Source organism: Brachionichthys hirsutus, chromosome 17 (assembly GCF_040956055.1).
Source record: "Brachionichthys hirsutus isolate HB-005 chromosome 17, CSIRO-AGI_Bhir_v1, whole genome shotgun sequence".
NCBI classification, from domain to species: Eukaryota; Metazoa; Chordata; class Actinopteri; order Lophiiformes; family Brachionichthyidae; genus Brachionichthys; species Brachionichthys hirsutus.
The window spans coordinates 10,961,642-10,988,227 of record NC_090913.1 but is presented as its reverse complement, the minus strand read 5'-3'; the positions used below and the strand labels follow the sequence as shown (position 1 = coordinate 10,988,227).

General features: G+C 49.8%; 2 protein-coding genes across 2 annotated transcripts; one reads left to right on the top strand and one right to left on the bottom strand.

Annotated features, from left to right (window-relative positions):
- Positions 1-6,151: 6,151 nt before the first annotated feature.
- arfip1 (ADP-ribosylation factor interacting protein 1 (arfaptin 1)) lies at positions 6,152-13,172 on the bottom strand. The gene is made up of 9 exons (XM_068750712.1): positions 12,778-13,172; positions 10,382-10,483; positions 9,998-10,109; positions 9,469-9,570; positions 8,770-8,882; positions 8,441-8,662; positions 8,204-8,361; positions 7,940-8,114; positions 6,152-7,846 (listed from the first exon to the last, which is right to left on the bottom strand). Exons 1-9 carry the CDS (start codon positions 13,153-13,155, stop codon positions 7,691-7,693), a joined length of 1,518 nt encoding a protein of 505 aa, XP_068606813.1. The 5' UTR covers positions 13,156-13,172; the 3' UTR covers positions 6,152-7,690.
- Positions 13,173-14,921: 1,749 nt separating this feature from the next.
- Positions 14,922-24,976, top strand: fam193a (family with sequence similarity 193 member A). Its single transcript, XM_068750767.1, has 23 exons — positions 14,922-15,143; positions 17,120-17,191; positions 17,295-17,537; positions 17,679-17,854; positions 17,954-18,121; positions 18,464-18,710; positions 18,793-18,917; positions 19,099-19,246; positions 19,368-19,442; positions 19,515-19,589; positions 19,671-19,783; positions 19,907-20,149; positions 20,243-20,396; positions 20,506-20,646; positions 20,753-21,004; positions 21,072-21,294; positions 21,378-21,725; positions 21,891-22,173; positions 22,241-22,424; positions 22,536-22,811; positions 22,896-23,757; positions 23,840-23,921; positions 24,018-24,976. Exons 1-23 carry the CDS (start codon positions 14,922-14,924, stop codon positions 24,109-24,111), a joined length of 4,806 nt encoding a protein of 1,601 aa, XP_068606868.1. The 3' UTR covers positions 24,112-24,976.
- The last annotated feature ends 1,610 nt before the right edge of the window (positions 24,977-26,586 follow it).

Sequence of the window (26,586 nt, the reverse complement as noted above, 5' to 3'; positions counted from 1 at the left end):
AACCAGCATCACAGGGACAAGCAGTCAGCATGCGGTCTCGATGGATGTCCTCTTTTCAAGAAGAACAGATCATCCCGTGTCCCCCTCTCTGCTGAAAGACGGTAGGTGTCCCTTCATCTAGTCACAGAGACGGGAGCTCGTCGTTTGATCCCGTCCATCACCATCAAACAGCTGGTCGGCCATTGTGCGAAGAAGAGCTTTGAAGGTTTAACTCCGAGGGGGGGGGGGCAACGGCCATGGGGCTACGAGAGCAACACAAACAGTACAGAACGGGATCACACTGGGTTGGTCATGCATGTCGTCAGGGACAATCTGAAATTAAAGGGTGTGACAGATCAAACGAGAAGGTCCCCGTGAGGGAAATGACAAATCCGCTTCTCTTTTTTCGGTTTCCGAAGCGCTTTGAAGTCGGGCTGTGAGGTGTGTAACGGTCAGAGACGCTTCTCCCTCTGCTCAGCTTCTGTTACACAGTTTGGCATCACGTTCACTCTTAATGAGCGCTAATGAAGCGAGCCTCAAATTCAACGCAACGAGGCGCCGGCGGACACAAGAAGAAGCGAGCCTCAGACTGGAATGGATTTATTTTTCATCTACATGCTGTTATCGATTAGACTGCTGCTGTATACCATAATTATTGATCATATTTAAGAGTTTTAAAGTGTTTGGTGAAGTACGGAGCCCTTAAAGGGACAGTAAAGGCATCAGACGAGCTGACGTGGACAGAATTGGTGTTTGGTAGTATAAAAAAAAAATACTTGAAATAAAAATGAGATTCGTGGCGACTTTGAGGTGATTTGTAGAATCAGATCAGTGCGTGTTGCAGAACGTGGCAGCGCCGCCTGTTAGCATCCTGCTGCACCTGATATCCAGGGATTATGACTAATTCATCCAGCAGACATCACAAACGGCCTCATGTTGCTGACTCCGCCCTCTGAGCCGGACCGCAGCTTCGCTCATGTCTAATGCATAACCTCCAACCTCTGACCCCGCACAGAGTCGCCTCCCAGAAACACGGCGCCTCTGCCGCCGAACGGAAATCTGCTCGCTCGCACCGACGTATAATCCTGAAGGGCGAGACGCCCCTTCCCTTTATAATAATCCCCTGTTGCTACCTTCCAGTTCGATTTCCCGAGGGTCAGTGAACACCCCGCAGGGACGAGGTCTTTCGCCGGACGCCGGAAGGGCCAAGAGGTGCATTGGGAAAGAATTTGGCGAGTCCCGTTCCATCATCGTTACGGTGGGATCGCTCGTTAGCGGAGGGACGTTTTGTGCAGCGCTCAGTGGGGCGCGGCTGTTTTCAGCCTTCGACCACCTTGATTTCCAAACAGCGTTGAGGGGACAGGAAACGAGATTCCTGGAAAGCAACTAATGACGACTTTCATTGTGTAATTGTCGAGTCCACACAAGGCATGAAAAGCACCTCAGACCAATGGCTGATTGGATGTCCATGTCCTGTTTACAATGAGACGGACACACACACACACACACACACACACCCTGACAACCAGATATCAAAGACAAAAGGATTTGCGATGCCAAAAGAAGAGACACCTTCCAGGTGACGCAGCCAACAGGTCTAGCAGGAGGTGGCTAACGCAGGAACGCTAATGCATTCAATCCATATAAACCTGGCCTGTTTGCACAACGGAACCGAAACGCGCTTTCGTTACAACCTAGATATCAAATATCCAACTCACTGGAATCCCTTTACCATTTCAAGCCACCGGTTGTGCAAATGTCCCACAAACCCCGAACACAACACGGCTGAAAACACAGTGAGGACAATGAACCTCTTATGGAGGAAATCCAGGATTAATCAAATATTTTCAAAGACTTAGGGCTCGGTGCTGTTCCGTCTGGATTTTCAGAGGCGACACTTGTAGAACCCCAAGTGAATTATTTATGCCCCCCCCTGCATGAATAAAGAAAAGCTCTCTTCCGATTGGACCTCTGATCAGATAGTCGCTAAACGGTGCTGACCAGGAGGCGAGTCACCCGTGCACATTTCTGACTCGGTGAAATATTTATGTTGGAAAGGCGACATGTTCCTGGAGGGAAAAATCATGGGGGGGGGGGGGGGGGTCCAGGATTTAACGCAGGGGCTTCTTTTTAAATTGTAAGCTCCTCTCCTACAAACACATTGCTATAGTGTGAAGTAAAACATTTACATTTAATATACATAATATACATTTACATTTAAACCTGTCAGCTTTAAGACATCACGGACCCCCCCCCCCCCCCCCCTCTTCCATCTCTAATCTAACCCTTGATGAAGACATAATGTCCAGCCCAACAAAGTCCAAACAGCCCCGTGTAACGTAGCACTAAGCTGATTAATGCGCTCAAGCAGAACTCAAATCCTCAAACTCAGTTCCAGGGGGAGTATTAGGAGGTATTATTTGTCTCGGGTGATGAATTTACTCCTAATGAGGCCGAAGTACAGGTCGATATTCTGCTTTATAAATTTGTCATGTTGCAATGAAATTTTGCAGAGGAGGAAGTAGGGAGAATCTTTTTTTTCTTAACCCTTCTGTCATCCTCAAACATTAATAACGCATCTAACTTTACCCCCTCGGGACTCTGAAGGAGGAACGATGGCGCCAAAGTAGAGTTTAACAGAGATAAACCCTCATTTTAAACCCAACAAGGATGTAGAACTCGCAAAAGGTATAGCAAAACTGGATTACAGCTGGAGTCGCTTCACTGTTCATAACACACACACACACACACACACAGTCAGAGAACAAAGGCTTTTATGAAGGCTTGCAGATGCACGAGTCGCCAACACAACTCCCCCCCCCCCCCCCCCCCCCAATTTAGCATTCATCTGCTAATGACAGCCTGCACAGAGCTGCCGGTTTGCAGAGCAATGACTGTTTAAACAGTCCTCCGGCTAAGACTAATATGAACGACTATCTCACCTGCAACACAGGTAATATCACGCCGGCCAGCTGGCCTGCGACCGAAGAGCCAACTAAGGATAAAAAACACTTTAAATCAACAAGGAATCTGCACTAAACCTCCCAGTAAGTCAGAAAGATGCTCCGTCCTCCTCGTCGACATGTTGTCGGTGAGCGTCATTTAAAAAGCACAAATACAACAAATCTGTTTTCTCCTTTTCATCTGTGGATATAATGATGAGCTAAACCTTAGAATTCTTTGACCAATCATTTGAGCCCCAAAGGGGAAAAATGTCAAGATATTTGAAGGTTCCATCTTCTCAAATGTGAGGATTAAAGCTCTTATTAATAGATCATCAGCTATTAACGCCGTCTCTCCCGGCTACTAGTGTTAGCCATCCGCAGGCACCCGTCTGCAAAATAACCGCTTTCATTTTGACTGTAGGAGTTCAGAGAACTTGTTTAGTGAAATCTGTTTGGCCCAACTGTTGCTCTGTGCCGACTCGGCATCATAAAGCCGCTCTTTTAGGTGATGTCAGCCGTTCTCCACGGCGAAGCCCGGCTGGAAGCACCTGCCCAACCGCCCAAAAGAGACGATTCAAACATTCTCCTAAAAGCCCACTTCACAGCAAAAGTCTCCAAACAGAAAGGACAAAGACACCCTTACCTCGCCCGGCCCGGGCGAGGTAATGACAGGACGGAGGGATGAGACCAGACAGCGGTGGATCAAAAACGGAGCTTCCAGCCTTCTTTTGCGTTTGTTCTTTTGTCAGCGTGCGATCGGTGTCTGGCCCGCAGGACACCTCTGTGTCTCAATCTGCTCTCCAATTGTCGCTTCAGCAATCTGAGCCCGCATAAGCTTCAGGCAAGTGGCTTGCTGGAGTCACAAGACCTGCGTAAATGCTGCACGAGTTAGTGAGAAGAAGAAAAAGTCAGCTTAATGCAACAGATCCTGAGAGACGTGCAGTTCTGGTCACCATAGGGACATCAGCAAGGAAACATGGAGGGAATGCAAACATGTTTACACGGCTGCGGGGGGGGGGGGGGTTGCCCAAGGGCCCTGAGGCGCAGCAGGATTCATTAGAATAAAGTAGAACACCCACCTCAAACTGACATTACAAGATCGCATTATAAACTCCTGCTACAGAACAACACGGCGGCTGGAGCGGCGTCCATGAATCACCGTGACGACGTTCATCCCGTCCTCGGAAACCTTTTATTGCCGGCCTGGAGAAAACGTTCGCGTTTAATTTAGGGGCTTCTCTTCTTTATTTGACACTTTACAGCCGACTGACTTGGGTGGTAATGGGTGGGAGCTTGGGGAGGGGGCGGTGTGTCCCCCCCCCCCCCTGTTGTGTTGTGTTGCGTTATCCAACAGTTCGTCATTGCGGACTAAAATTGAGTTTAAATGAAGACAACTATTCAGCCCCACAGAAATAAATCCAGCCCCCTTAACATCCTCCTCGGGGTGACGTCAGAGAATTGAGTCTTCCACATTAGTCCCAGCTTCCACAGCAACCGGGGGGGGGGTGACGCCACCCTCTCTCTTGACCTGACCTGGGGGGGGGGCTCTTTCTTTTTTTCCCCACTTGGGTATTGTTCCTGATACTTGAATGGATTGCCATCTAATTCATCTCAGCGTGTATGGTCGTTTACAAAAGCCACAGAAAGTCTGAGGTGCAGAACAAAACCAGCAGGGGTAAAGCGAGAGAGCCGGACGCTGAAAGGGGCTCGGGACGGGGCAACATGCTCCACAACGACCCCCGAAAGCTGCCCCGTCTGGGCGGATGTGGATCAGAACTGTAGAAGGAGCTTTTACTCATTATTAAGTCAACATTGTAAACCTTTCTTGCCTCACATATTAAACTCAAAATACACATTGTGTGTCAAGATTTAGAAATATCCAGCTCTAGTTTTACTCCAGCACGAAATCAACACCTCTGACTACTGTACAATTACAGAAAAACAAAAAAGGGTCTTTAAAAATTTGACATTTTTAATTCAAAACTATAAAAAGACGAGAAATTTTAATAATTATAACTAGAAAAGCAGTCAGAGAGCGCAGACCTCCGCCAAGCAGCTCATCCCCCTCATAATTAGATTTACGCCGTCCACACAGTGATCTGGATCATCAGCAAAAGGTTCTAAAGTGTTCTTGGTGTCTTTATACACCAACCATGAAAAGCAAAAGTGAATCAGTTGATGTGGTTTTCAATGTTAAAATGCAATATTCTTTCCCAACGTCAATCTGGATCCGATCCAGATGAAATTCGGTAGCAAGAGAGCAATGCCCACCTTACATGACTGTGCGAAACTCGGTTAACATTGGTTAACAATCTACCGAGATACTGAGGAACACATTCTGAAGCTCCATCGACTGAAATGGTTCCAACTGCTGCAGAATCCAGGATCTCTTGTGGATCAGCACCAAAATGGAAGCAGCTGTTCCTGGAAACATCCCCAACATGTCCTGAAAGTTCCATCCAGATCCGCCCAGAACCTTTTGCGTTATCGCGCTAAGACGCGCGATGACTTCCAGCCGGAGGTCGTCTGCTGCGTCTCATCCACGCAGCGGGAGATGCGGCGGCACCGTCCCGCCTGACTTACCGTGAGGGATGCCGGGGCTCGTCCTCGTTAGTGGCGGATACTTTTCAGAGGAGAAAACCTGCGTCTCGTTCCGGGTCTGGCGGGTCGGTCCGGTGAAGCGAGCCGCCGCCGTCCTGCAGCAGCAAACACCGGAGAGGAGAGACGCCCCAGCAGCAGCAGCGGAGCCGAGCGCGTCCTCGTGCGTGATTGGGCCAGGTGGGGAAGCAGGCGCGTTCACGTGACCCAGGAGCGCGCAGGCAGGAGGCGGACGTTTTGGGCCACAAGATTAAAAAAGAATAATAATTGACAGCCCTATTCTTTGTGGAATTGTTTATTTCCATGGCTTTTCAATAAAAAAAAGACTTCTGAACACGTCAAATGCAAAGTTCTTTAAATGCACAACTTAATTACACAAAATATGTCTGGAAATAATAATCAGTTTCCCTCATTATCATGCTTTGTCATGATTAACCAAATTCTGTGTGGGTAAGGTAATCAGAATACAAATGTATTAAACTGAAAAAAAGACAAATCTATAAAAGGATCTAATGAGAATATAAATTCTGATGAAAAGTGTCTTCTTTGTTTTGTCATTTTTCGCCCCCTGGTGGTGACTTTCATACAACATTTTGTCAAGAGAAATAAACACACATAAAAGATTCTTAATGAAAAGGAACTTTTATTTCCTCCCCAAGAGGCTTAACATCCATAATCCCACATCGAGTCTTGTTAATATTTCATTCTTATAAAGTTAGAGAGCCACTAGCACATTCCGTGCTAGCGCATCATTCTGAAAGTCTTTATGAAAGAAAGCCAAAGGGCAGCGTTGGTCGCAGACTACATACTGGAGATAAAAGAAAGAACATTACAAATATAGAATCTATTTCAGAGGAACAATGATTTGTCGTAAAAGATTGTGAGTGAGGATGCTGCTCCGGTCCTCCACGAAAAATAGAAGTTCTTACAGCCCATGAGCAGCTCAGGCCGAACACGCTGGTCTCTCAAATCTACAAAAGTGTCTCACATTTTGGTTTCCACCCTATATTTTATACAATTTCTTTTGTGATTAGTCTCAAATGCATAAATGTGCATGTGTGCAATCAAGATAAATATCTTTGAGAAGTCTTAAAATAGACGGCGGCTCTTTTTTTTTTTTTTTTGAAACACAGATGTGATTGAGTATTTTGTAGATGTGCTTTTGGTCCATTCTCTTGATTGGCTGGTTCCAAGACCCGGTATAGTGTCAACGCCTTGTTGAAAACAACAAGGTGCCGTTAAAAGGAAGGAAAAGAGTAAATTCAAGACATCAAGGCACGTTCTGTCACATAAGGCCAGTCCTTCATTCAAAAAAAGAATTTATGAGGATCAAAGGTTTTAGCCAGCGATTCATTTGCCATAAATGTCGATAAAATAGGGTAACTAAGAATGACAGATGCTGCTGCTGCCGATTAAACGTCACGTCATCCTTTAGTTTGTTGTGAAAAGCGATCACTGTGTGTTTCAGCCTCCGTTTAAACTGTCAGTTTGACATTTTGTGAAACACTTGCAGTTAGATGTGCAGATTAGAACAGTACACTCTGCTGGTTAGCTTAGCTTAGCACAAAGACTTGAATCAGATGGAAACCGTTAGCCGAACTCCATCCTGAGGATCATAACTTACAAAAAAAAACAAAAAAACACAGCCAATCTTTTAGACAATTTTTAAATTTGCTGATTAGCACATTTTTATAAATTTTCATGCTAAGCTAAGGCTATTCACTTCTTTGGAGTGTGTTGATCTTTCCATCTAACTCTTAGCTAGAGCGCTAATTAGCACGTTTCCCATAAAGTCAAACTACCACTTTTAATCATTTTGTTATTAAAGTGACCAGTAGCTGCCGTTACGCGTCTTGCCATGCTGAGAAACAACATTCATAAACTTGGAACACAAAAAGGACATTTACAGTTTCCAGATACGTTTCACGGCAGCAAATCCTTTTTTGAGAAAGTTTGTTAAACGGTATCAAAGTGCTTGTCCTACGATTTCAGGATGCAATAGATGATTTAACATAACAGTAAAATGGAGTGTCGAAGGGCTTGTTGTTGTTTTTCTTCACGTTAGGTTAAAAGATTTACAATTCTGGATGTCTGAAAGGCAGTAGCTGATAGGAAGTGGGAGGAGGATCCTGTGGAACCGAGCCACACCGTGGAATCAATGGGAGTGATTAGTGCTCTTCCAGCCAGGATGGACTGTCCCCCCCCGGCATTTTCAACTTGATATGGAACTGCTTGAGTGTCTGTTCCAGCTGCTCCTGATTTCCAGCGTAGTACGCCGCTATGGCGTTGTGGAACAGCATGAGCTGGTTGTGCAGCACCTTCACCTGTCGGGTTGAGGAGAAATCAAAAGGGATGAGGCACGAACCTGCCGCGACAGACGACGCGCCGTTGCAGTAAGAACCGGATCCCAGCCCAACCTTGTTCTCCTCGAGGAACCTCAGCTTGACGGAGACGTCGTTGCGCATCCTCTCGTACTTCTCCCGGTGGATCTGGAACTGCTGCTGAGCTTGCTCGATCTTGGGCAGGGTGGCAGCGTCGCGTGGCCCGAGGTTCAGCTCCTCCAGATCGGTACGGTACGCGTCGTACTCGATCCTAGAAGCGGTTTGGAGCAGCGTGGGAAACATTCGGTGTGCGTTTGAACGTAAATACGTTGATGGGTAAACACGCAACGGACTACCGACCTGGCGAACTCATACTGCTTGATATTCAGCATGGTGTCTTCGATCGTTTTGTCCACCAATGTGTTCACGCTGGAGATGAAATAATTGATCGCTCCCATCAGCGTCTCGCCATTTTTGGCCAAAAGCTTTTGGGTGTCAGCGTTGTACCCAAACTCCTCCTGAAGAAAGAGTCGTTGAAAAACAAAAATAGACACTGTGCTCCTCGTCACATTTGCATTATCGATTCTCTGGACTCACGTGGAGTTGTGGCGACTTGAGGCTGAGGTCGGCGAAGGCGTCGCCCAGCTGTCTCTGCGTCTGCATCATCTGGGACAGCTGGCCGGTCAGCATCTGAGCCAGTTTGATTATGTGCTGGTACTTCCTCTTGTTGTCACGGAGGACTTCGATTTGAGCCTCCAGCTCCATGTCCACGGTCCTGGAGCCGCGGCCCAGCTTCTCCGACAGGATCTGCCGGGTGCACTGCGGAGGACGGGAGGCTTGTCAACCAACGCACGAGACGGCTTTCAGTCGAGAGGCAATCCGGAGGAGAGCGGAGAGAAGAGGACAGCGGAGGAGGGGAGGATTACTTTATACGTGTTGATGCTCCACTTTCTCACGAGGTCCAGTTTATCCATGGCGGGGTTCTTCAGGTCATCCGAAAGAACCACCGCTCCACTCTCCGGCTGGGCCTGCAGTTCTCCTGCACAATTAAAGTCAGAATTTAAAGCGTGATTAAGCTTAGATTCAGTTAAACCAGAAGAAGAGGAACAGACCAGATTAAAGAAGAGGAAGCATTTTCAGTCTAGAACCTGAAAAAGGAAGTTAAGGAAAGAATCATGGACGGATGGATTAAAAGCATTTCTTCTTAACATGCCATTTTAAGGACAGATTCTATTGGTGCACTCACTTCTACGTTTACTTCTTTTCATCCATGTTGGGGGGATCAATAGATCGGGACAACAAACAAGCAGGAAGATGCACGGAAGCAAAATGCAAAAGCAGTTTTCTTTCCAAGCAAAGCGACGGCTGCATCACGACTTCGAAGCAATGTGCCGCGCTCACGATTAGTCGCCGCAAAGCAGGAATCGACTTCGGTTAGCCCGGGGTGATTGAAAGGTTAAGCCTTGAGAGCCCACGAGAGCGAGCGGAGAAGAAGAACGGCTTGATTCTGAATGGAACACAAAGGGCAGGTAGGAGACGGATGAAGAACCAAGAGGGGAGTAACAGTCTGCAGTTAATTTAGCGCAAGCACAGCGACAAATCGGCATCATACTCGCTGTGGGTACCTTCAACGGCCTGACTGTCACTCATAGAGCGCGCCAGGCGGCTAGCGACCGCCGAGCTGGGCGCTACAGGCGTCACGGGAGACGAGGGCAGGCTGGCTGAGCCTGGGGGACATTCAGAGTTAGGATTCATCGACGTGTCGCCACAAAGAGGAGGAAGTGTCGTTGTGCGTTTGTTTAATACTACGAGGTCGTCTCTGTGCTTCCAAACGAAAGCCTAAATCATGGATAAACAGCATGGATAGCCATGGCAACGCACCGGTAAACGGGCTGCGGCGGCGGCACTCCGCAACGGGGGAAACGCTTATTTGGATTTAAAGACAGGAGGATCAAAAACCGGAGCTCAAAAGGACACTCGGTTAATTCAATTGTGTGTCCAGCATTATAAATTCAAGCGTGTGCCTATCGGATTTCACAGGGATTACGAACCAATGAGAATACACGGACAGCGGCGTGTGTGGCGAAATGAGACGCTCAAACACAAAAACTGAAGCAAGAAATAGAAGGAAGGAGCGGAGGAGAGGAGCTTTACCCCTGAATGGTCCCGATTCGATAATGCCCTCTGCCGTTGAAGCGGCGTTGCCGGGTGCGACGCCGGAGTCTGACAGGCTAAGGGCTCCTCCAGGGCCGCTGGGGGAGGGGTCCTACGAAATAATTACCAAAAAGATGTTCCCTGGTTATCAAGAGCAGCGAGAGGAAAGACGGGACGACGAGGACTCAATGGAGGGTTTAGTGTGGGCACCCACACTCTAAATAGTTTATTAGAGGATGAACTCTGTGGATCTAATCAATGAATCTTCAGTTAGAGTGTCGGTCCTTACGGGTAGCGGTGTCGTTATCAGCTTTACCGTCGGGACGCCATTAAGTCTTTGTCAATAAGAGACGCCGCTGTCTAAACGTCCGGACTGAGCCTTACCCTCTGGAATACCGCCTCGGGGCTCTGATCCAGGTCTCCATTGCTGGTGATGGAGATCTCGGCGGCTGAGCTTCTGTGGAACCCCTCAGCCATCGCTCTGTCCTGTAAAGACGGTGAGACGCAGCAGGTTATTCTTCATCATTGTCCTTCGATGACAGAACGCACGCCGCCCGATGATCGATCAACGCGTCCTGAAGAGGCGACGAGAATTATTAGAAAAGTAAAAATGATTAAACCCAGCAAACGGTTACAATAAAGATGTAATCTGATCGTGATCTGGGGAATCCATTTCCTGCGTTACAGGTTTTACCAGGATATCAGGAAGCTCCGGTGCAACAGGAGACACGCCAGGGCAGCAGCTGCATCGCACCGCTTTCACTTCATTTTACAACAGGCCTGCCGTGGCGTTTTACTGCCCAATGCTTCCACCTTATTCATAAAATTCCCAGGATCCCCCCCCCCCCCCCCCCCCACCGCAGAAGAACGATTGAGGTCATAAAAGTCGTCCCTGCGAAACCTGAGGGACAGACGGATGCCACTCCTGCATCGTGGAATCAAGCAGCGACCTCCGACGTCAGGCTCTGGCTCCTCGTCAACACGTTCGTCCGGGCGTTTCCATAACAACACAAGTTACGGTGACATCAAACATTTCAGGCCGCATTGAGCCCGGCAGATTTAATCGAGTCTTTTGAGGTCGGAAAAATCCAGCGACGCAGGAAAAGACCGGCTTAAATTATCTTTGGCCTTCAAACATGTGGCTTTATGTTTACACAAAGCGGCTCCGGTTTGCTCCAACCCGAGGTTCTGAATGTTACCGACACGCTGGCTATTTATCTGCATATTCAGATGTTGCCTTGCAGCAAGTCACAGGGTGGAGACAAAAGGTATCTTCCTTCCTTAGCCAGCTGCTGGCAGCATGGAACGCCCAGCTGGGGCATCAAGCTGCGTTTTTTGCGGCCCAGTTGCTTTGGGCTTGGGAACCGGGACACTCGCCAAACTGCTATAAAGCTCTGAAAGGTCACACAGCGCTTTGTTGATAAGGTACAAGTGAAGGCAAAGGTGTGCGAGCCGTACTGAACGAGCATATTAGAATGAATCAATCAGAAATTAGTAAACCTGAAGAAGATCCTTATAAATAATAGCTGAACCCTGAGGAGGACGCAGCTCTGAGATCATCGGGCAACGAGATCCGGGTCTGGTCCCTGCAGAACAACTGGCTCCACCGCGTCAGCAGAACAAAGGCCAAAACAATCTGAAACACGAGCCTCTATCAGCGGCACACGTCACGTTGAAGCACGGATGTTTTTGAGCAAATTTGATAAACGGTGTCCTCGCTGGGACGGTTCCCTGCAGTGCCAAAATTAAAGCTCTCTCTAAAGCCGCCCGACAGCAGTCTCCAAAATAAACACGGGACCGGTGGATGTAAAGAAGCTTGTGTTGCGAGGAGAGCTGCGTCATGTGACACGCATAAATACTTTAAAGCCATATGATTCGCTCAGGCGAGCCCCGCTGGGCTTGTTGAACCACCGGCTCCGATAAGGCGGGGCGTGTCCTCCATTGCTGCAACGCTGCAGCTCCGTATCCTGGATACAAACTAACGCAGCATGGGAGGGCGAGAGGGACGACGACAATGAGCGACTTGTCCAATTATATGCGTCAGCTGAGAGGGGACAAGGATCACGTCCCTGCCTCTCCAGCTACGGGGGAATGTGACACGCCTACGTAGGCTAACAGCTGCCGAAAGGAAGGGAGACGCGTCTCAAAGAAGGCCGTAAAAAAAAAAAAAAAGAAGAACGATCTGGATTAAACTCGCCCCGGAGCAGCTAAAAGGAGAGAATTCAAACTCCCCACCTCTGACGTCAGAAAGAAAGAAACGTGGCCAGAGAGTCCCGGACGCCATCCAGTCCAGCTGCGGGAGAAATGTGGGAGTGACCGAGCATCCGAACCCGATTCGCTCACTGGATCATGTGACTGGCAACATATAGAGCGCCGCGCACAACCAACTCACAAACAGGCTCATACAGCGATTCAGCGTCCAACAACAGCAAGCGAGAACCCAGGAGTGTGTACTTACCGACTCCCACTATAACAACACACACACACACACACACACACAAAAGGAAGCCCACCGCTAAGCAACCCAGCCGAGCCACATCTGCAACCAGCTGTGCGTTCCTAAAACATCCGGCAAAAGCAGGAAGCGCTCGCCCGTCACCTTCAGGCAAACGGAGGCACAAACACAATCACTTTGCAGCTAAATCATAATTACAGCAACAATCTGGAAGAGGGCCGCCACCAGGGGGAGGAAATCAGGATGAAAGCAGCAGCGTGATCGAGCGCATGGCGAGGAAGATCTAGAAAAGGCCCATCGCCCAAAAAAGGAAGGTAAATGTCACCTTTTCAGGATCCGATTCTCCGCTTTCCTCCGGTGCTCCGGGTGTTTCACGATTCCCTTCATGTCCAACGCCTACACCATCAGAAACGTGTGCAGCACCGCTGTCACCGCGTGCCACCACTCGTTCCCTCTGAACACCCTCATCCTCCTCCTCCTCCTTCTCAACACACTCATCACCATTTCCTTCATCGCTGTCAATATTAACGTCATACAAGATTTCATCTCTGTCCTCTCTACTGTCGTCTAAGCTGTCCTGTTCTACGGCGTCACTCAAAATCTCCTCTGCTTTGTCAGCCTCCTCCTCCTCCTCCTCACACTCCATTTGAGGGTCCTTGGCTGAGGTCTTCCCCGATTCAGCCTCAAGACTAACTTCAGACATACCTGGAAAGAGACAGACACGAGGGCATGAATGTGTCCCCATCAGGATAGCTCACCGTAGTGCACTAATAGGGTACAAAAACAGTACTGTACTATTATCAAATCATAGACTCAAGAAGTATACGGTGCTCTGGGAGCCGTATTTGATTTATTCGAAATGATATAATCGGTTATGAAAAGCCGTTTTTTACGGTGACATTCGATTTGAAACCTGCCGGTTTGAATGAATATTTGAGGTGTGCAGTTCCAGGCTTTTAAAAGCTTGTTTTATAGTTAACATTAGTTTTCAGCTCGCCTTTCAAACATGTCGTTGCTTAATGTTCCGCTGTTCCTCTGAAACAGGCGCCTGCGCTGGTCAAACTACCTGTGACAGGTAGTTTACCTGGTTGGAACACATTAAAATGAATATACTGAATTTGGAAAGTAAAATCAGAGGAAATATTTATTTACTTCTTATCTCCTGCTAAGTTTAACTAAAAGTTCCCCCATTTGAGTGGACTTGAACGCATCACGAACCATTGACGTGTTGTTGTTAGCTAACATTAGCGTAGTGGGGAAAACAACACCTAACCCGGATTACGAATTTATTTTAAACTTCTAGGAAACCTATATCGAGTTTTTTCTTCTTTTTTTTTTTTTACAAATGCTGATTTTTTTTTTTGCCACATATGCAACTCACTTCCACAAGGGAGTGGTAATGATCAAAACTTTAGCTGACATTACCTGTCTGCGACCGCGGCTAACTATTTAGCTCTCTGTCGTTAGCCGTGGTAATGTTGGTGGCTCACAGAAACCGCGGTGCCGTAATGGATTCTTTAAAGGCAAAAAAAGGCCCCAGCTGTTGATGCAAAAAGCTGCAAAGATATACTAAGAAATGGTCATCGGTGGTCCTTCGCTCTCAAGCACAGTAGTCGTGATGACCGAACCCCGGAAAGACTTCTTCCGCCGTGCAGGCCTTTGACTGTCATCAGCAGCAGCTCACATCCCCCCCCGCTTGCGTGCGCTCGCCCCCTGCTGTCGACACAGACTCATTGCAGTTTCCGTCCGACGTGGAAAGTATGTCTGTGACACGTTTGCGTTGCATTTCTATTAAACAATATTAATAATTACTTCTTTCGGTGGCTTCTTTTGGTTAATTGTCTGTAAACTACAAAGGTGTTAGTCTTTTGGTAATTCTATTTTAATTGCAGAATTGGATAGAAAAACGAGCGCTCATTTTATTTTTATTTTTCCATTTTCGATTTAAAATAAGAACAAATAAAATCAATAGGATTCCCCCCCTTCTGTTTAAAGGATACTAGGATCCCACTGTGATGGTCCTTATATTGGTCTCATATTGGACATAACACCAATTTAAATATATTATTATCGCAAATATCTTATGAAATGTATCGGAATTTGTGATATCAATGGATTTATATTGAAATTGACATTTTTGTTTGGAGGGGGGGGGGGGGGGGGGTACAATGACCACTTTGGGCGTCCTCGGAGGGTTCAAGCAACAGCCTCAATTTCCCATAAGCCCCGGGAAGTGGGACGCACAGCGTCGCAACGCAAACCGAACCCTGACTGAAGCTTCCCAGTCAGAGGCCATATTGGAATCTATGAAGTCGGCTTTACACTTTGCTGGAACTGGGTGTCTTGTCATTTTGGGTGTCTTTTAAATCAATAACCCGAATTTATACCCAATTAATTGCGGCAGATATTCCAATTGAGACTCTGCCAGTTCTGCGTGGCAAGTTGTCTCTCTTCTTTTGTGGAGGAAAAATGAGTCCGACCGATGCTAAGCGAGGGGCTAAGCGCAGGAAGAACAAGCGGGGCGGTGGCAGTAGCTGCAGCGCTGTCTGCAACGCGAGCGCTGGCAAGGCCGGGGTCGCCTCGGCCCTCGGCTGTGCGGGGACAGCAACACCTGCGTCTGTCGCCGGCTTCCTGACACCCGGTAGCACAGGAAACGGGAATATAGGCTCCATGACGGGCATAAACGGAGAGGTAAGCGCCGCGCATGGATACGACAGAATAAGCTACAAGCTGGCAGTATTATCTGCTAAACATGTCTGATACTGGCCCGACACAGATCCGAGGAAAGCAGGCTGAGGCGACGCAACTAGGAATTGAAGATGTTAATTATTGACGCGAGAAACTCATATTTGTCGCGCTAGCTAGCAATTCCTACAGCTATGCAGGGAACGTGAGCAATAAAGATGCACTGAAACACGGACGTGGTGCTACGGATGCGCTGCCAAACGAGGCTAGTAGCTGCTAGCTTAAGTTAAGACACCGCTCCCGAATCCACCACTTTCATACCGCGAAGCGCCGTTTTTTGACTTGATAACTTTCATCTCAACCAAATAGCGACTGCATCGGCCCGTGTCGAGACTAATCCGGAGAACTGCAAGTCCGGCACGGTTAGATACGGGTCGCTATCGCGCAGATAAACAGTAATGCTAGCTGATGCTAACCGCAAAGAGACTATCAACTTAAGCCCCGACAGGCCTCGCTGTGCTTCTACAAAGCTGATCGTCCATTTTTCCTGATTAAAAAAGATGGTTAACTTGATCATATTTGCCCGAGGAGGGGATAAACTTGCTTTAGTTACACACAATAATTCAGCTCCGATCCAATAACGTCGTTTCATTGTCTTAAAATGTGAGTTGAACTTGCGATAAATAGATCGGCTCAGGGTCAGAATTTATTTGGCTTTTGGCTTTGTCAAAATCCTAAATGCAGCCAATGATCGCAGAATGTTAATCGATCAGCACCGCAGTGTGTGTTTATGATACGTGATCAAATGACAAGCTACTACAAGCATCATGACAAAGAGCTAATTGTTTTCCCACTTAATAATCGTAGATGAGCATTAGATTGATGCAGATTGTGTTGTTTTAACACAGCTATTCGACTACTATTATGTAGATATTTGCCTGTTAGTAATAATCAGGATGTTACTTCCTTGAACGTGCACAACCACACACACACACACACGTAGCTAAGAAACTCAGAAATTACAGGAGCTCTACTTCCTGTCAAGATCAGCCTGAAATATTCAGCACAATTATAAATCTAAACGGATGGCAGATTACTCTTAGACTGCTTTTAAGCGTTATTTCACCTCTTGAGACTTGAGGCTATCTTCCATGAAGCTTTTGTTTGAGCAGAAAGACAAAAATGCTCGTGTAGAATTCCTTTTTGCACCAATAATAAAAACCAGACAGCAACTAGAAAGCAACGGAGTTGTTACTTTTGAATGCCGCTTTCCCAGCTCACACAAGCAGCTTCATTTGATCGACTATCGAAGCTCAGATAGCGACGTTGGCAGTACTTGCACTAAGTTCATATTTAAAGTACACTGAATCTCTTCAAACTGTACTTTTTGTATTTATAGACACAAAAATCACAACTACAATCATTCTGCTAAGGTGTCGGTTTCACCCTGTTTACTAGCATTGGATGTGAGCCATCAGAAATGTGGTACGATCTGTAAACGGTGGAATGAACTACATTCATATGAAGCTTCTTTAGTCTATCAACCGCTAAGCATTTTAGAACTCGAGCAACATTTGCCCTGCTGATGGCAGAGGCTGCAGCGCAAGGCTCCGGCCTTCCCGGCATGACCGACGCAGCAGGGTTTGTCATCACCCATCCGTACACTCGTATACTGATGGAACGACCATCAGGAAGAATGTCGGGGTTCCGCGTCTTGCCCGGGAATCCTTGCACACGAAGGAGACGGAGATCTGGCCTTGTGAATAGTGGAAGGCCTGCAACATCTGCTGAGCTGAAGTCTGAACGGCCCTATTGTGGAAAGCGAGGGGGGCTCTACATGCTGGCGACATGGCAGAAAGATAATCGCTCATTTACATTCACATTATACTGACACAAAGCTGAAGGAAGGTTCGAATAAACAAAATCAAAGGGAACATTTACTAAGTGAAAGGTGGTTCATCCGATTTCTTTGCATCCCTCAGGTCAAAGCGAACAGCGTCCCCCCCCAGTTCACGGAAGGACCAGTGAATGCAGACTTCTCTGGGGTCCTTCAGGTAAATGAACGCCGACTGTTACAGACATTCACCTGCGGGCACTGTTAGATCTTCATCATGCCCCCCCCCCTCCCCCCCCCTCTGCTAACAACACTCACCACAGACGCCCTTCACCTTCGGCTTGAACCAGCGGGCTCCGTACACGGCTGGCGATCGCTGCCTTTTGTGCCGATGTGAGCGTAAAGATGGCGTCATGCCTTCAGAGACGGGGCTGGTGGGGCACAATGGTTCGTTCCAGCCCAGCAAGTCACCCAGCGCCCTCCAGTTGCCTCTGTGGGTGTGCCCCGACTGCAGGCGGACAGTCGAGAAAGAGGACCGGCATACTTCTCTGGAGCAGTCACTGGGGGTGAGTCAGTTGCCTTTTGTGGGGAACAGTGATGGTATTAATATAAAAAAATCTGGACTTCAGATATGTCTCTTTGGTCGTATCTTGAGGAAAGTACAAAAATGGATGCATATATTTTGTTCTTTTTCACATTTGCCACAGAGCCAGGACTTCCTTTTGCACATGTCTGTGGGCAATGGAAACCTGGGCCAGGAGGCGGTCACGGGGGACGGACTGCTCGCCGCCGTGCCTACGCTACCGATGCTTCCTGCTCCGGACCCCGCCGCACCAACGGCTGCTGATCCGGTCTGCGGCTGCGAGGCCTGCAGCGAGCGACGGTCGGTTTGCAGCGACACCCACCGAATCAAATCCAATTTCACTTCGTTACTTAGTGTCTGCGTTTGCGTGTCTTTATGAATTCACATCCTGAACAACAGGGACGTCTCCGCCGAGTCAGAGAGCGAGTCACAGCAGCTGCAGAGCCACTGGTCGGAGGTTCGCTACCTGGTGCGCTGCATCTACCGACGGACGGGAACGCCGCTAGCAGATGACCACGACCGGCCCTTAGAGAGAGACAAGGAGGGCATGAAGGAGCTGGTTGACAGGTGCATTTTCTATAAGCGCTTTTCCACCAGGGGTCTCTATTGAACTGCATAAGGAAACCGCGGCGACAGCAAATAGGAGCCGTCGCCTTCACTGCTGTAAACAATTGGATTAAATGCCCTTTAACGTTTTGCTATTATTTTGTTTATTACATTTTTCCTGAAACAGGATCTTGGGCTGTGGGATGATTCATTAAGGCGACATTTGACACCGTAGAGTGGGGTGACTAGGGAAACAAATGATATTTACCGGTAGTGGGCACACCAACAGGAAGCTTTTCCTCACATAGAAATGATCTAATAAAAAACGGTTTCCATTTTATCCCCCCCCCCCCCCCCCTTTAGACTCTGTGAGAAGGACCCGTTTCAGTTGTATCAACGCTTGGAGCTGCAAGCCCGCGAATACGTCCTGGAAATGAAGGTGCGGCTACTGAAGCACCTCTCTGCAGGGCCCAAGAGCGCCGGGCCAGTGGGGGCCGTTGCTGCAGCGCCAGGCCCCCCTCAGGCCTACCGGTTCATCTCCCTGCTGCTGGAGGAGTACAGCGCCCTCTGCCAAGCCGCATGCACCATCAGCAGCTTCCTGCTCACCCTGGTCGGTTCACCCCTGGTGCAGTCAGAGTGACAGGCGTGTTATATCGGCTCCATTAAAGACTCGCGTGTCCCGTTTCCTGTAGGAGAACGAGCACCTCCAGAAATTCCAGGTGACGTGGGAACTGCACAACAAGCACCTTTTTGAGAATCTGGTGTTCTCTGAACCCAACTTGCACAGCAGTTTACCTGCACTGGTTGCACAGCTGAAGTAAGATCTGGTTTTACTTGTTTGGAGAGCGAGTCACTCGCCCATAACTGTCGCCTAATCAGCGGCTTTAACCCCGAGTTAGACGAATGTTTACTCTGCAAATGAGTACAAAGTCTCCATGTCGAGCCTTACAATGAGGCTCCTTTCATAACGTGTGCGTCTCATTCTGTCCTCATTCCAGACATGGCACAGCGTCCCATGATTCATACAATGAAGATATGTACAGGAGCTTGTTAAAATGCTACCAGCAGCTGCAGCAGGAGATGGCGACGGTGGCTACGGAATGGCAGGAGTGTGAGAAGAGGATCGACGATTACGTAGATGAGCAGGTACACACACACACACACACACACACACACACACACACACAGGGAGGACGAAAGAGGCATAAAGGATGGTACTTAACTCAGGCATGGGAATTCAAACTGGACGGATGCGACTGTTTCACAGCTGCTTTTTAAAGTGGAGGGGCCGAGTCTCGCCAGCCAAAGAGCGGAGCCACACAAGTCCCTGATTAGCAAAAACGTAAGCGATCAGGATATTTTCCAGTTCTCATTCCTTTCACATCTGTAAGTTAATGTTCTTGTCGTTTCCCAGACCCTGAAGACGAAGCAGCGGATGCTGAAGGAGGACTGGGAGTTCTTCAAGCAGAGAAGATTTGTTGAAGAGCAGGTACATGAAGGCGAGAACAGAGCGGCCATGGCGGGTTCATATTTATGTGTGTGTGTTCTCAGCTGGTTCTCTTTCCTCTAGCTACCCAGCAGTAAAAAGCCCCCCACCGCAGACAACAACTTCACACACACCATGAGAATGCTCTCCTCTCGTTTGGGCATTCCAGACTGTCCAAACTGCAATTACCGAAGAAGGTGAGTTTTCAGGATTCCCAGACGCGTTCTCTCCTTTCCTACTTCCTGACCCGCTTTTAGCTGCTGTGATAATTATTGCTCTAATACTTTTGTCTGCATCCCCCCCCCCACCCCCACCAACAGGTGCACCTGCGACGACTGTAGTCTCTCCCACATCCTGACATGTGGAATCATGGACTCCCCCATCACTGAAGACCTCCACATCAAGCTGCCCCTTCAAGTGGAACCTCCCTGCGACTACCTGACGGAGGTTCACCCTCCCAGCCTCTCGTCCGGAAGTTCGGCGTCCGGCTCCAACTCCAGTTCTCCCATCCCCGTCCAGCAGCATCCCAGGCTCCTCCTACCTGAGGGGGACGCCAACACTTTGTAAGCTAGCCCGTTTGTTTCCGGTAACTGAGAGCAATCTTCCCCCTTTTCTTTTCCGTCTCTCTTTTAACCCGACCACATTCCTGCTTCCAGTATTAGCGACGACGAAGGCGTGCCTCCGTTGTCCAGGAAGTTCGGCGACATCTACCCCATGAGTGGATATGACGATAACGGCGTTGTGACCGCCGCGGTGAACGGCCATCATAGCAACATCAATGGAGCCGACGGCGTAGCAATAAAGTCAGGGGTGAGTTCTGCACTCATCCGGGAGGGGGGGGGGCTGTCAGGGGCCCCGGACCCCGGACCCCACTCTTAATATCAGAAATCCCAACGGATTCTTCGCGTTTCTCTTGCAGGCCCGTCGCGCCGCCGGCTGCAGCAGCTCATCAGAGGGCGACGAGGAGGAAGCTGATGTTCCCGGGGAGCCCGGAGGGCAGCAGGAGGAGCGTCCCACGGCAAAGATCAACAGCCCCCCGCCGTCTTACAACCACCAACAGGTGCTCCAGCACTTCCAATGCCATTTTGTTTTCCTTGAATGAATGCTCAGCCAAACGTAAACGTGCTCCTGAGAATCAGCCGCTCGTGCTCTGCCGCCGCTCTCAGGTCGAACCGCTGCAACACGCTTGCGAGTGCCACCTGTGCCACCAGGACCCCGCCTGCGCTTCGTGCCCGCCCCCCAGCCGTCTCCACGCTGCACCCCCTCCCGCCGTCGGACACCAGTTCTTCACAGACGGCAAGACTCCCCCAGCCCACCCTGACCCCCACATCCACGGCCACGTCCCCCTGCACAACTTCTCCCGGCCCCTGCTGCACCCGGCGCTCTACCCCCCCAGTCCTCCTCTCACGCACTGCAAGGTGAGCGTCGCTCTGTAGCACACGGCCGACACACACACACGCGTCTCTAATCCTCTCCCGTCCTCAGCCCCTGCCCCCAAACCCCACGCCAAACCACTCCGCGGCCAAGCAGCCGGCCTTCAGCCCGTCGTTACCGGAGCACGTTTACCAGAACTGCTTTGGGAGCGCGGGCGGGGCGGGCGACTGGAACAGCTCGCTGCAGTGCCTCTCTCTGAAGTTTGAGAACCTTTGGGACGCCGCGGTGATGAAGACCTGGAACCCGTCTGTGCTGCTACCCGAGTCCCTGCCAGGTGAGCGGCGCCGCCGACGCGGCAGAACTGCAGCTCAAATCAGAAAGCGTTTACCGTCTCGTCTCGCGTTCTCTTCACGACAGGCGACATGCTTGGACCGCCCCTCGCCGACGTGCCCCTCCTTCCACCGTCATCCATCAGCCCGCAAGGGGAGCACCCCCCGCTGCCCGCCCAAATGCCCCCTTCCTCGTCCACCTCCTCGTCCCTGTCGTCGTCGTCGTCTTCATCCTCGTCGTCGTCGTGGTGCTCCTCTTCCGAAGCCAAAGAGCAGAAGAAGAGCAGCGCCAAGAAGAAGTGTCTCTACAATTTCCAGGATGCCTTCATGGAGACCAACCGAGTAGTGATGGCCGCCTCCTCCTCCCCCTCCGCCGTGTCCTGCGCTGCCACCGCTGTCCAGTCAAGTAATCGCCCGCCCATCCATGTAGCGTTTGGCATTCGTATCCGGATCCAACTCGATCTTCCTGGGATCCACACGGTTGCTTCTTAATCCATAATATAAATCCAATTCAGGACTAAAATAAATAATCTACATTTGTGTTTGGTTTTGGTGCACAGAAGAAGTTTCCTTCTTATCTGACATCTTTTGTCTCCTCCAGACGACGTGTTTCACAATCTGGGTAAAGAGGACCACCGGCAGCCGACGCTGGCCAACCCCCAGAACGGCACAACGGGGTTCAACTCCCTCCCTCCGCTTTCCTGCCCCTCCTTGCCCCCGGCTCCCAACACGCACCTTCCCGCAATGGGATCCCAGCCCTTTCCGAAAGTGGCCGCTCCAGCCCCGGACTTCATGGAGGCCCACCAGGCTTTGTGCCTCCCGCCGGCCGAGCCTCCGGCCTCCTCGACGGACGGCCTGATCAGCGCACCTCCCAGCGTCTGCAGGTAAGACCGTTGCCATGGACGCTTGGCGGTTATGCAGGAAGCCAGTCTCTAAGTACCTTCTTTTCAGTGATCCGGACTGCGAAGGCCACCGCTGCGAGGGGAACGGGGCGTACGACCAACCGTATGACGGCGAGGAGAGTCAGGACGAGGACAGCTGCTCCGAGCACAGCTCCTCCACCTCCACTTCCACCAATCAGAAGGAAGGAAAGTACTGCGACTGCTGCTACTGCGAGTTCTTTGGGCACGGCGGGGTAAGACGCACTCTACGGTTTGCACTTGCAATCAAATGAATAATTCAAAGGGCTTATCAGTTTGGAGAACGCGTCCGAAGTGCGGACTGATGACATCATTTACTTTTAAAGCCTCCGGCCGCTCCGACCAGTCGAAACTATGCCGAGATGCGGGAGAAGCTGCGGCTGCGTCTGACGAAGCGTAAGGAGGAGCAGCCCAAACGCGAGGAGCACCAACCGGTAATAGAACGAGACGGAGGTGTGGAGGAGCACAGGCGGGTGGAGGAGCACAGGCGGGTGGAGGACCACAGGCGGGTGGAGGACCTGTTGCAGTTCATCAACAGCGCCGACAGCAAACCCGCCTCCAGTTCTAAAGCAGCCAAACGGGCCAGACATAAACAAAAGAAGGTGACCTGGAGTCGCTTTTAGCACCGGTTTACATCCATCCAGCGACTAAGATGTGCTGAAGGTGTGCGTGTCTCTGCCCTACAGATGGAGGAGAGGACCCGTCTGGAGGCGGAGGCCCGCGAGAGAGAGCAGCAGCAGGTGCTGGAGGAGCAGCAACGGCAACAGCAGCAGGAAGAGGAGGCGGCGGCTCTGCAGAAGGAGCTGCTGCGGCTGCAGGAGCTGCAGCAGCACCGCGCCGCCAAGAAGAAAAAGAAAGAGAAAGCCAAGGAAAACACGGCCCCCCCCCAGAACAACCCCCAGCCCCTCAAACAGACCGCTCAGAATGTCCTGGATAACTTACAGAACGGGAATTCACAGCTGCTGCAAACCCTCATCTGCCTCCCCGACCAGAAAGGACCTCGGTTGGACCACGCCCCCCGTCCCAACACGCTGCACAGCCCGAGACACACCAACATCCCAGCGTCTCCAGCGCCCCCCCACCACAACGGCACCGCCTCATCTCAGCTTGAGGCTAACGGTAAGGTGCGGGCCAAGCGGTCCTCCCGAGCGGGCCCTTGCGAGTTCGCTGTAAAGAAAGCTCCAGAATTACTCAAGAGCTCCGACGTGACGGTGAAGCTGCTCAACGGCGCCGCCACGACAGACACCAAAGCGGCGCGGGTCAGACCGGCCGAGGCGCCGGCTCCCCTCCCAACCACGGAACCAAAGAGGGAGGACAGGAGTCATCTCAGAAGCACCAGTGGAAAACGGCAACAGCAGCCGCACACCCAAATAAAGGAGGACCGGAGGAGTCCGCCTGCGGCAAACCCTCCCCCATCTCCCCCTCCTGCCTCCCGGTGCGAGCAGAGCCAGCAGAATGGCAAACCCCCCAGCGCAGAATCCCCCCAGCCTAAAGGCAAGAGCAAGAAGAGCAAGAAGAAGAAGGGCGACAAGACGAGCAGCTCAATAGGTTTGTGTCGTAGACGTTCTCTGAAAGATCCAGATCACAGAACGGCTCCAGAACTCACTCGAGGTGTCGTATTTCGTTCTAGATGACGTATTCTTGCCCAAAGACATCGACCTGGATAGCATGGAAATGGACGAAACGGAAAGGGAGGTGGAATATTTCAAGAGGTAGGTGCATTCAAGTTAAAACTGAAACTATTGAGCCGTTTAAAATCCGGCCTGGTCATTTGGAGTCTCCTTTTCTCACCCCTCTCTGTCGTGCAGGTTTTGTTTGGATTCTGCGCGGCAGACGCGACAACGTCTTTCCATCAACTGGTCAAACTTTAGCTTGAAGAAAGCGACGTTCGCCGCACACTGAGGGTGTTTGTGACTGTCGGGACACAACCAGTACCTTAACAGCTGTACCAACCCACACGGCTCCCCCTCCGCCTGTCATCCGCCCCAAGCCCCCCCCCCCCCCCCCCCTGCTGTGCCCAAATCACACCCGTGCTGCCTTGCTCTGTCGCCCCCACACGGACCCATCCGGACTGATCCGCCTGCAGAATTAAAACTAAACCGATCACAAAACGCTCCTTTGCGTCTGATTTGTTTTCCCGGTGTGCTTTTAGTCCGAGCTGGGCATTACTCTGAACCCCCCCACCCCCCCACACACACACACGTCATGGTCTGGCTACTTTCCCCATACTGGCTTACTTGTAGTCAAAAGATGCTTACACTGTCTGGTTTCCTTCGCCCCCCCGAAAAAGAAAAAAGTCAAAGGAAACTACAAAAAAATGATAAATGTAATGAATTAAAGGCTGTATTTGAGATATCGTGGCTTTGCTACCCCATCGTTTCCCACTCCCAGCACGGCATTTCATCCACGATTGACAAGGGATTGGGCTTGGTCAGCTGGTCTCCACTCCCTAACCCGCCTCTCCCACCTCGTTTCACACAGAGGGGGGGGGGGGGGATTGTAATACTTGACAATGTTTTTAAGTACTATTTAACAAACTGTTGAGTAAAAGTGTTGCAGTTACAGTTTTTGTTTTCTTTCTTTGGAACCTGTAGCCAGCTTGTATCAATACTTTCAGAATGACATGGAAAAAAGAACAATCCTCACACTATCGGTCTGTTATAGAGTGTATATTGTATTAACACTGAAGCCAAACGGGCTACTTTTAACATATTGTTAAGTAATATTAAATCTTGTCTTTCTTTTTTTGAAAGATGGAATACAGTAGCACGGCAGGATCATGTGTCTTGTGTCGGACCTTATTTCCTACATGAAGTTCCCATGGACACTTAAAGAAAATAACACGCATGCAGAAATGGCTCAATATTTCAATTAAGCTAGCTTTGGTGAAGCTAGGCTAACCAGCGTAAACTTCAAAATTGTGGTCTAATAAATGCAAAAATGTGGATTCATTCCGACCTGACCTCGGGGCCGGCATGTTCTGTTCTGGCCAATGCCGGAATTTCACGTCTGACTACAGGTCGCGACTACAGGATGAGTCACCCTCAAACGGCCGTTGTTTCCGTCACGGAATCCACTCGTGAACAATCGATAAGAGTCACGTGGATCCGGCGCTTCATTTAAACTTGTGAAATCGATTATGAAATCCAGTGCATTCCCTCCGGGACAAAGTTTGTTCAAATCAGGTCACGCTTTAGCTGATGAAGATCAAATATGCTCAGATGAGTGTGTGATCAGGGGTTAGAGAGCCTGAGAAGATCCTTAGTCTGTTTAAAGTAGGTCGGGAGTCAAACGACTGCAGATGCAACAGAAAGAAAGAAAAACCGACTTCCTCCAGATGTCACTCAGAAACATTCAAACTCACCAACTTAAGAGAAAAATGTGACTGAATGCTTAGAAGAGAACAAAAGGCTTGGGTTGGTGGGAACCGAACCGGTGTGACTCAAGTTCAGGTGTGAACTCTGTCAGCGGTGATAACGCCTCGACCACATTTAAGCAAATGCCCCACATCACCGCCCCAATGTGGAGAAGTCAGGAAGACGCACTTTAAAAGAAGACAAGGCACCGCTTTGATTTGTTCAGAGATCACATTGAACCATTTCCCTTAGTTAAGAATAGGCACGTGTGAAAGTCCCTTAAAATAAATCTGCATCACACGTTTCCTTCTCTTGACCTTTGCTGCAGAAGGATGTCCTCCGCCTGCTGAATTAAAACACAAGGCGGCCCAACAAAGACGGAGACGTCTCCTTGTAATCAGGATCCTGATCTTTCCCTTGGCAGCCGCCTGGAGCGCTTCAGGATGACACTTCTGACAAGGCACCCCCCCCCCCCCCTCGCTCCCCGACTGCGCTTTGTGTCCTCAGTTCTGGTTTTGATGGCTGAAAACTTTGGGATTTCCGCACCAACATTAACTTCAAAACATTGACAACTGCCTCAACCAGCACACTTTAAAATAACCTCAAGTAGACGTTGCTTCAATTCCTAATTAAGTGCGTCTGCTTTTTTTTGGGGGGGGGGGGGGGGTGGGGGTTTCCTCAGTGAGGGGAAATTCCCCATTCTTTTAGGACACATTAAAGGATCCATTCTGTGTTGGACTGAAATGTTCCTTCTACACCGGAACATCCCGATGCTTCAGGAACAGGAACCGCTCCACCGCCATCAGCTCACCTCATTTATTCTATTTTTATTTTTTTAAACTTCCCAGACACCCAGGTGGGGGTTTTGACCTATTTCCTCCCGCCACCCACACAACTTGGTGGGGTCAGCGTTTGGGAGTGCGTGGGAGTTCAGTTACTTACAGCTCCTATTGTGTCTGTAGGTGTGTTGTGGTGGTGGTTGGGCGGGGGTGGGGGGCCCTGCAGACTCCTCAAGGCGTTC

What these genes read in the sequence shown, in the direction of transcription:
- arfip1 (XM_068750712.1), bottom strand. Translation starts at nt 13,155, where the DNA reads ATGTCTGAAGTTAGTCTTGAGGCTGAATCGGGGAAGACCTCAGCCAAG. An exon ending in TCAAGTCGCCACAACTCCAC is followed by an intron (nt 8,362 to 8,440) that starts GTGAGTCCAGAG and finishes CTCTTTCTTCAG; the next exon opens with GAGGAGTTTGGGTACAACGC. An exon ending in GGTTCCTCGAGGAGAACAAG is followed by an intron (nt 7,847 to 7,939) that starts GTTGGGCTGGGA and finishes TCAACCCGACAG; the next exon opens with GTGAAGGTGCTGCACAACCA.
- fam193a (XM_068750767.1), top strand. Translation starts at nt 14,922, where the DNA reads ATGAGTCCGACCGATGCTAAGCGAGGGGCTAAGCGCAGGAAGAACAAG. An exon ending in GCACTGGTTGCACAGCTGAA is followed by an intron (nt 18,918 to 19,098) that starts GTAAGATCTGGT and finishes TCCTCATTCCAG; the next exon opens with ACATGGCACAGCGTCCCATG. An exon ending in GCACCTCCCAGCGTCTGCAG is followed by an intron (nt 22,174 to 22,240) that starts GTAAGACCGTTG and finishes CCTTCTTTTCAG; the next exon opens with TGATCCGGACTGCGAAGGCC.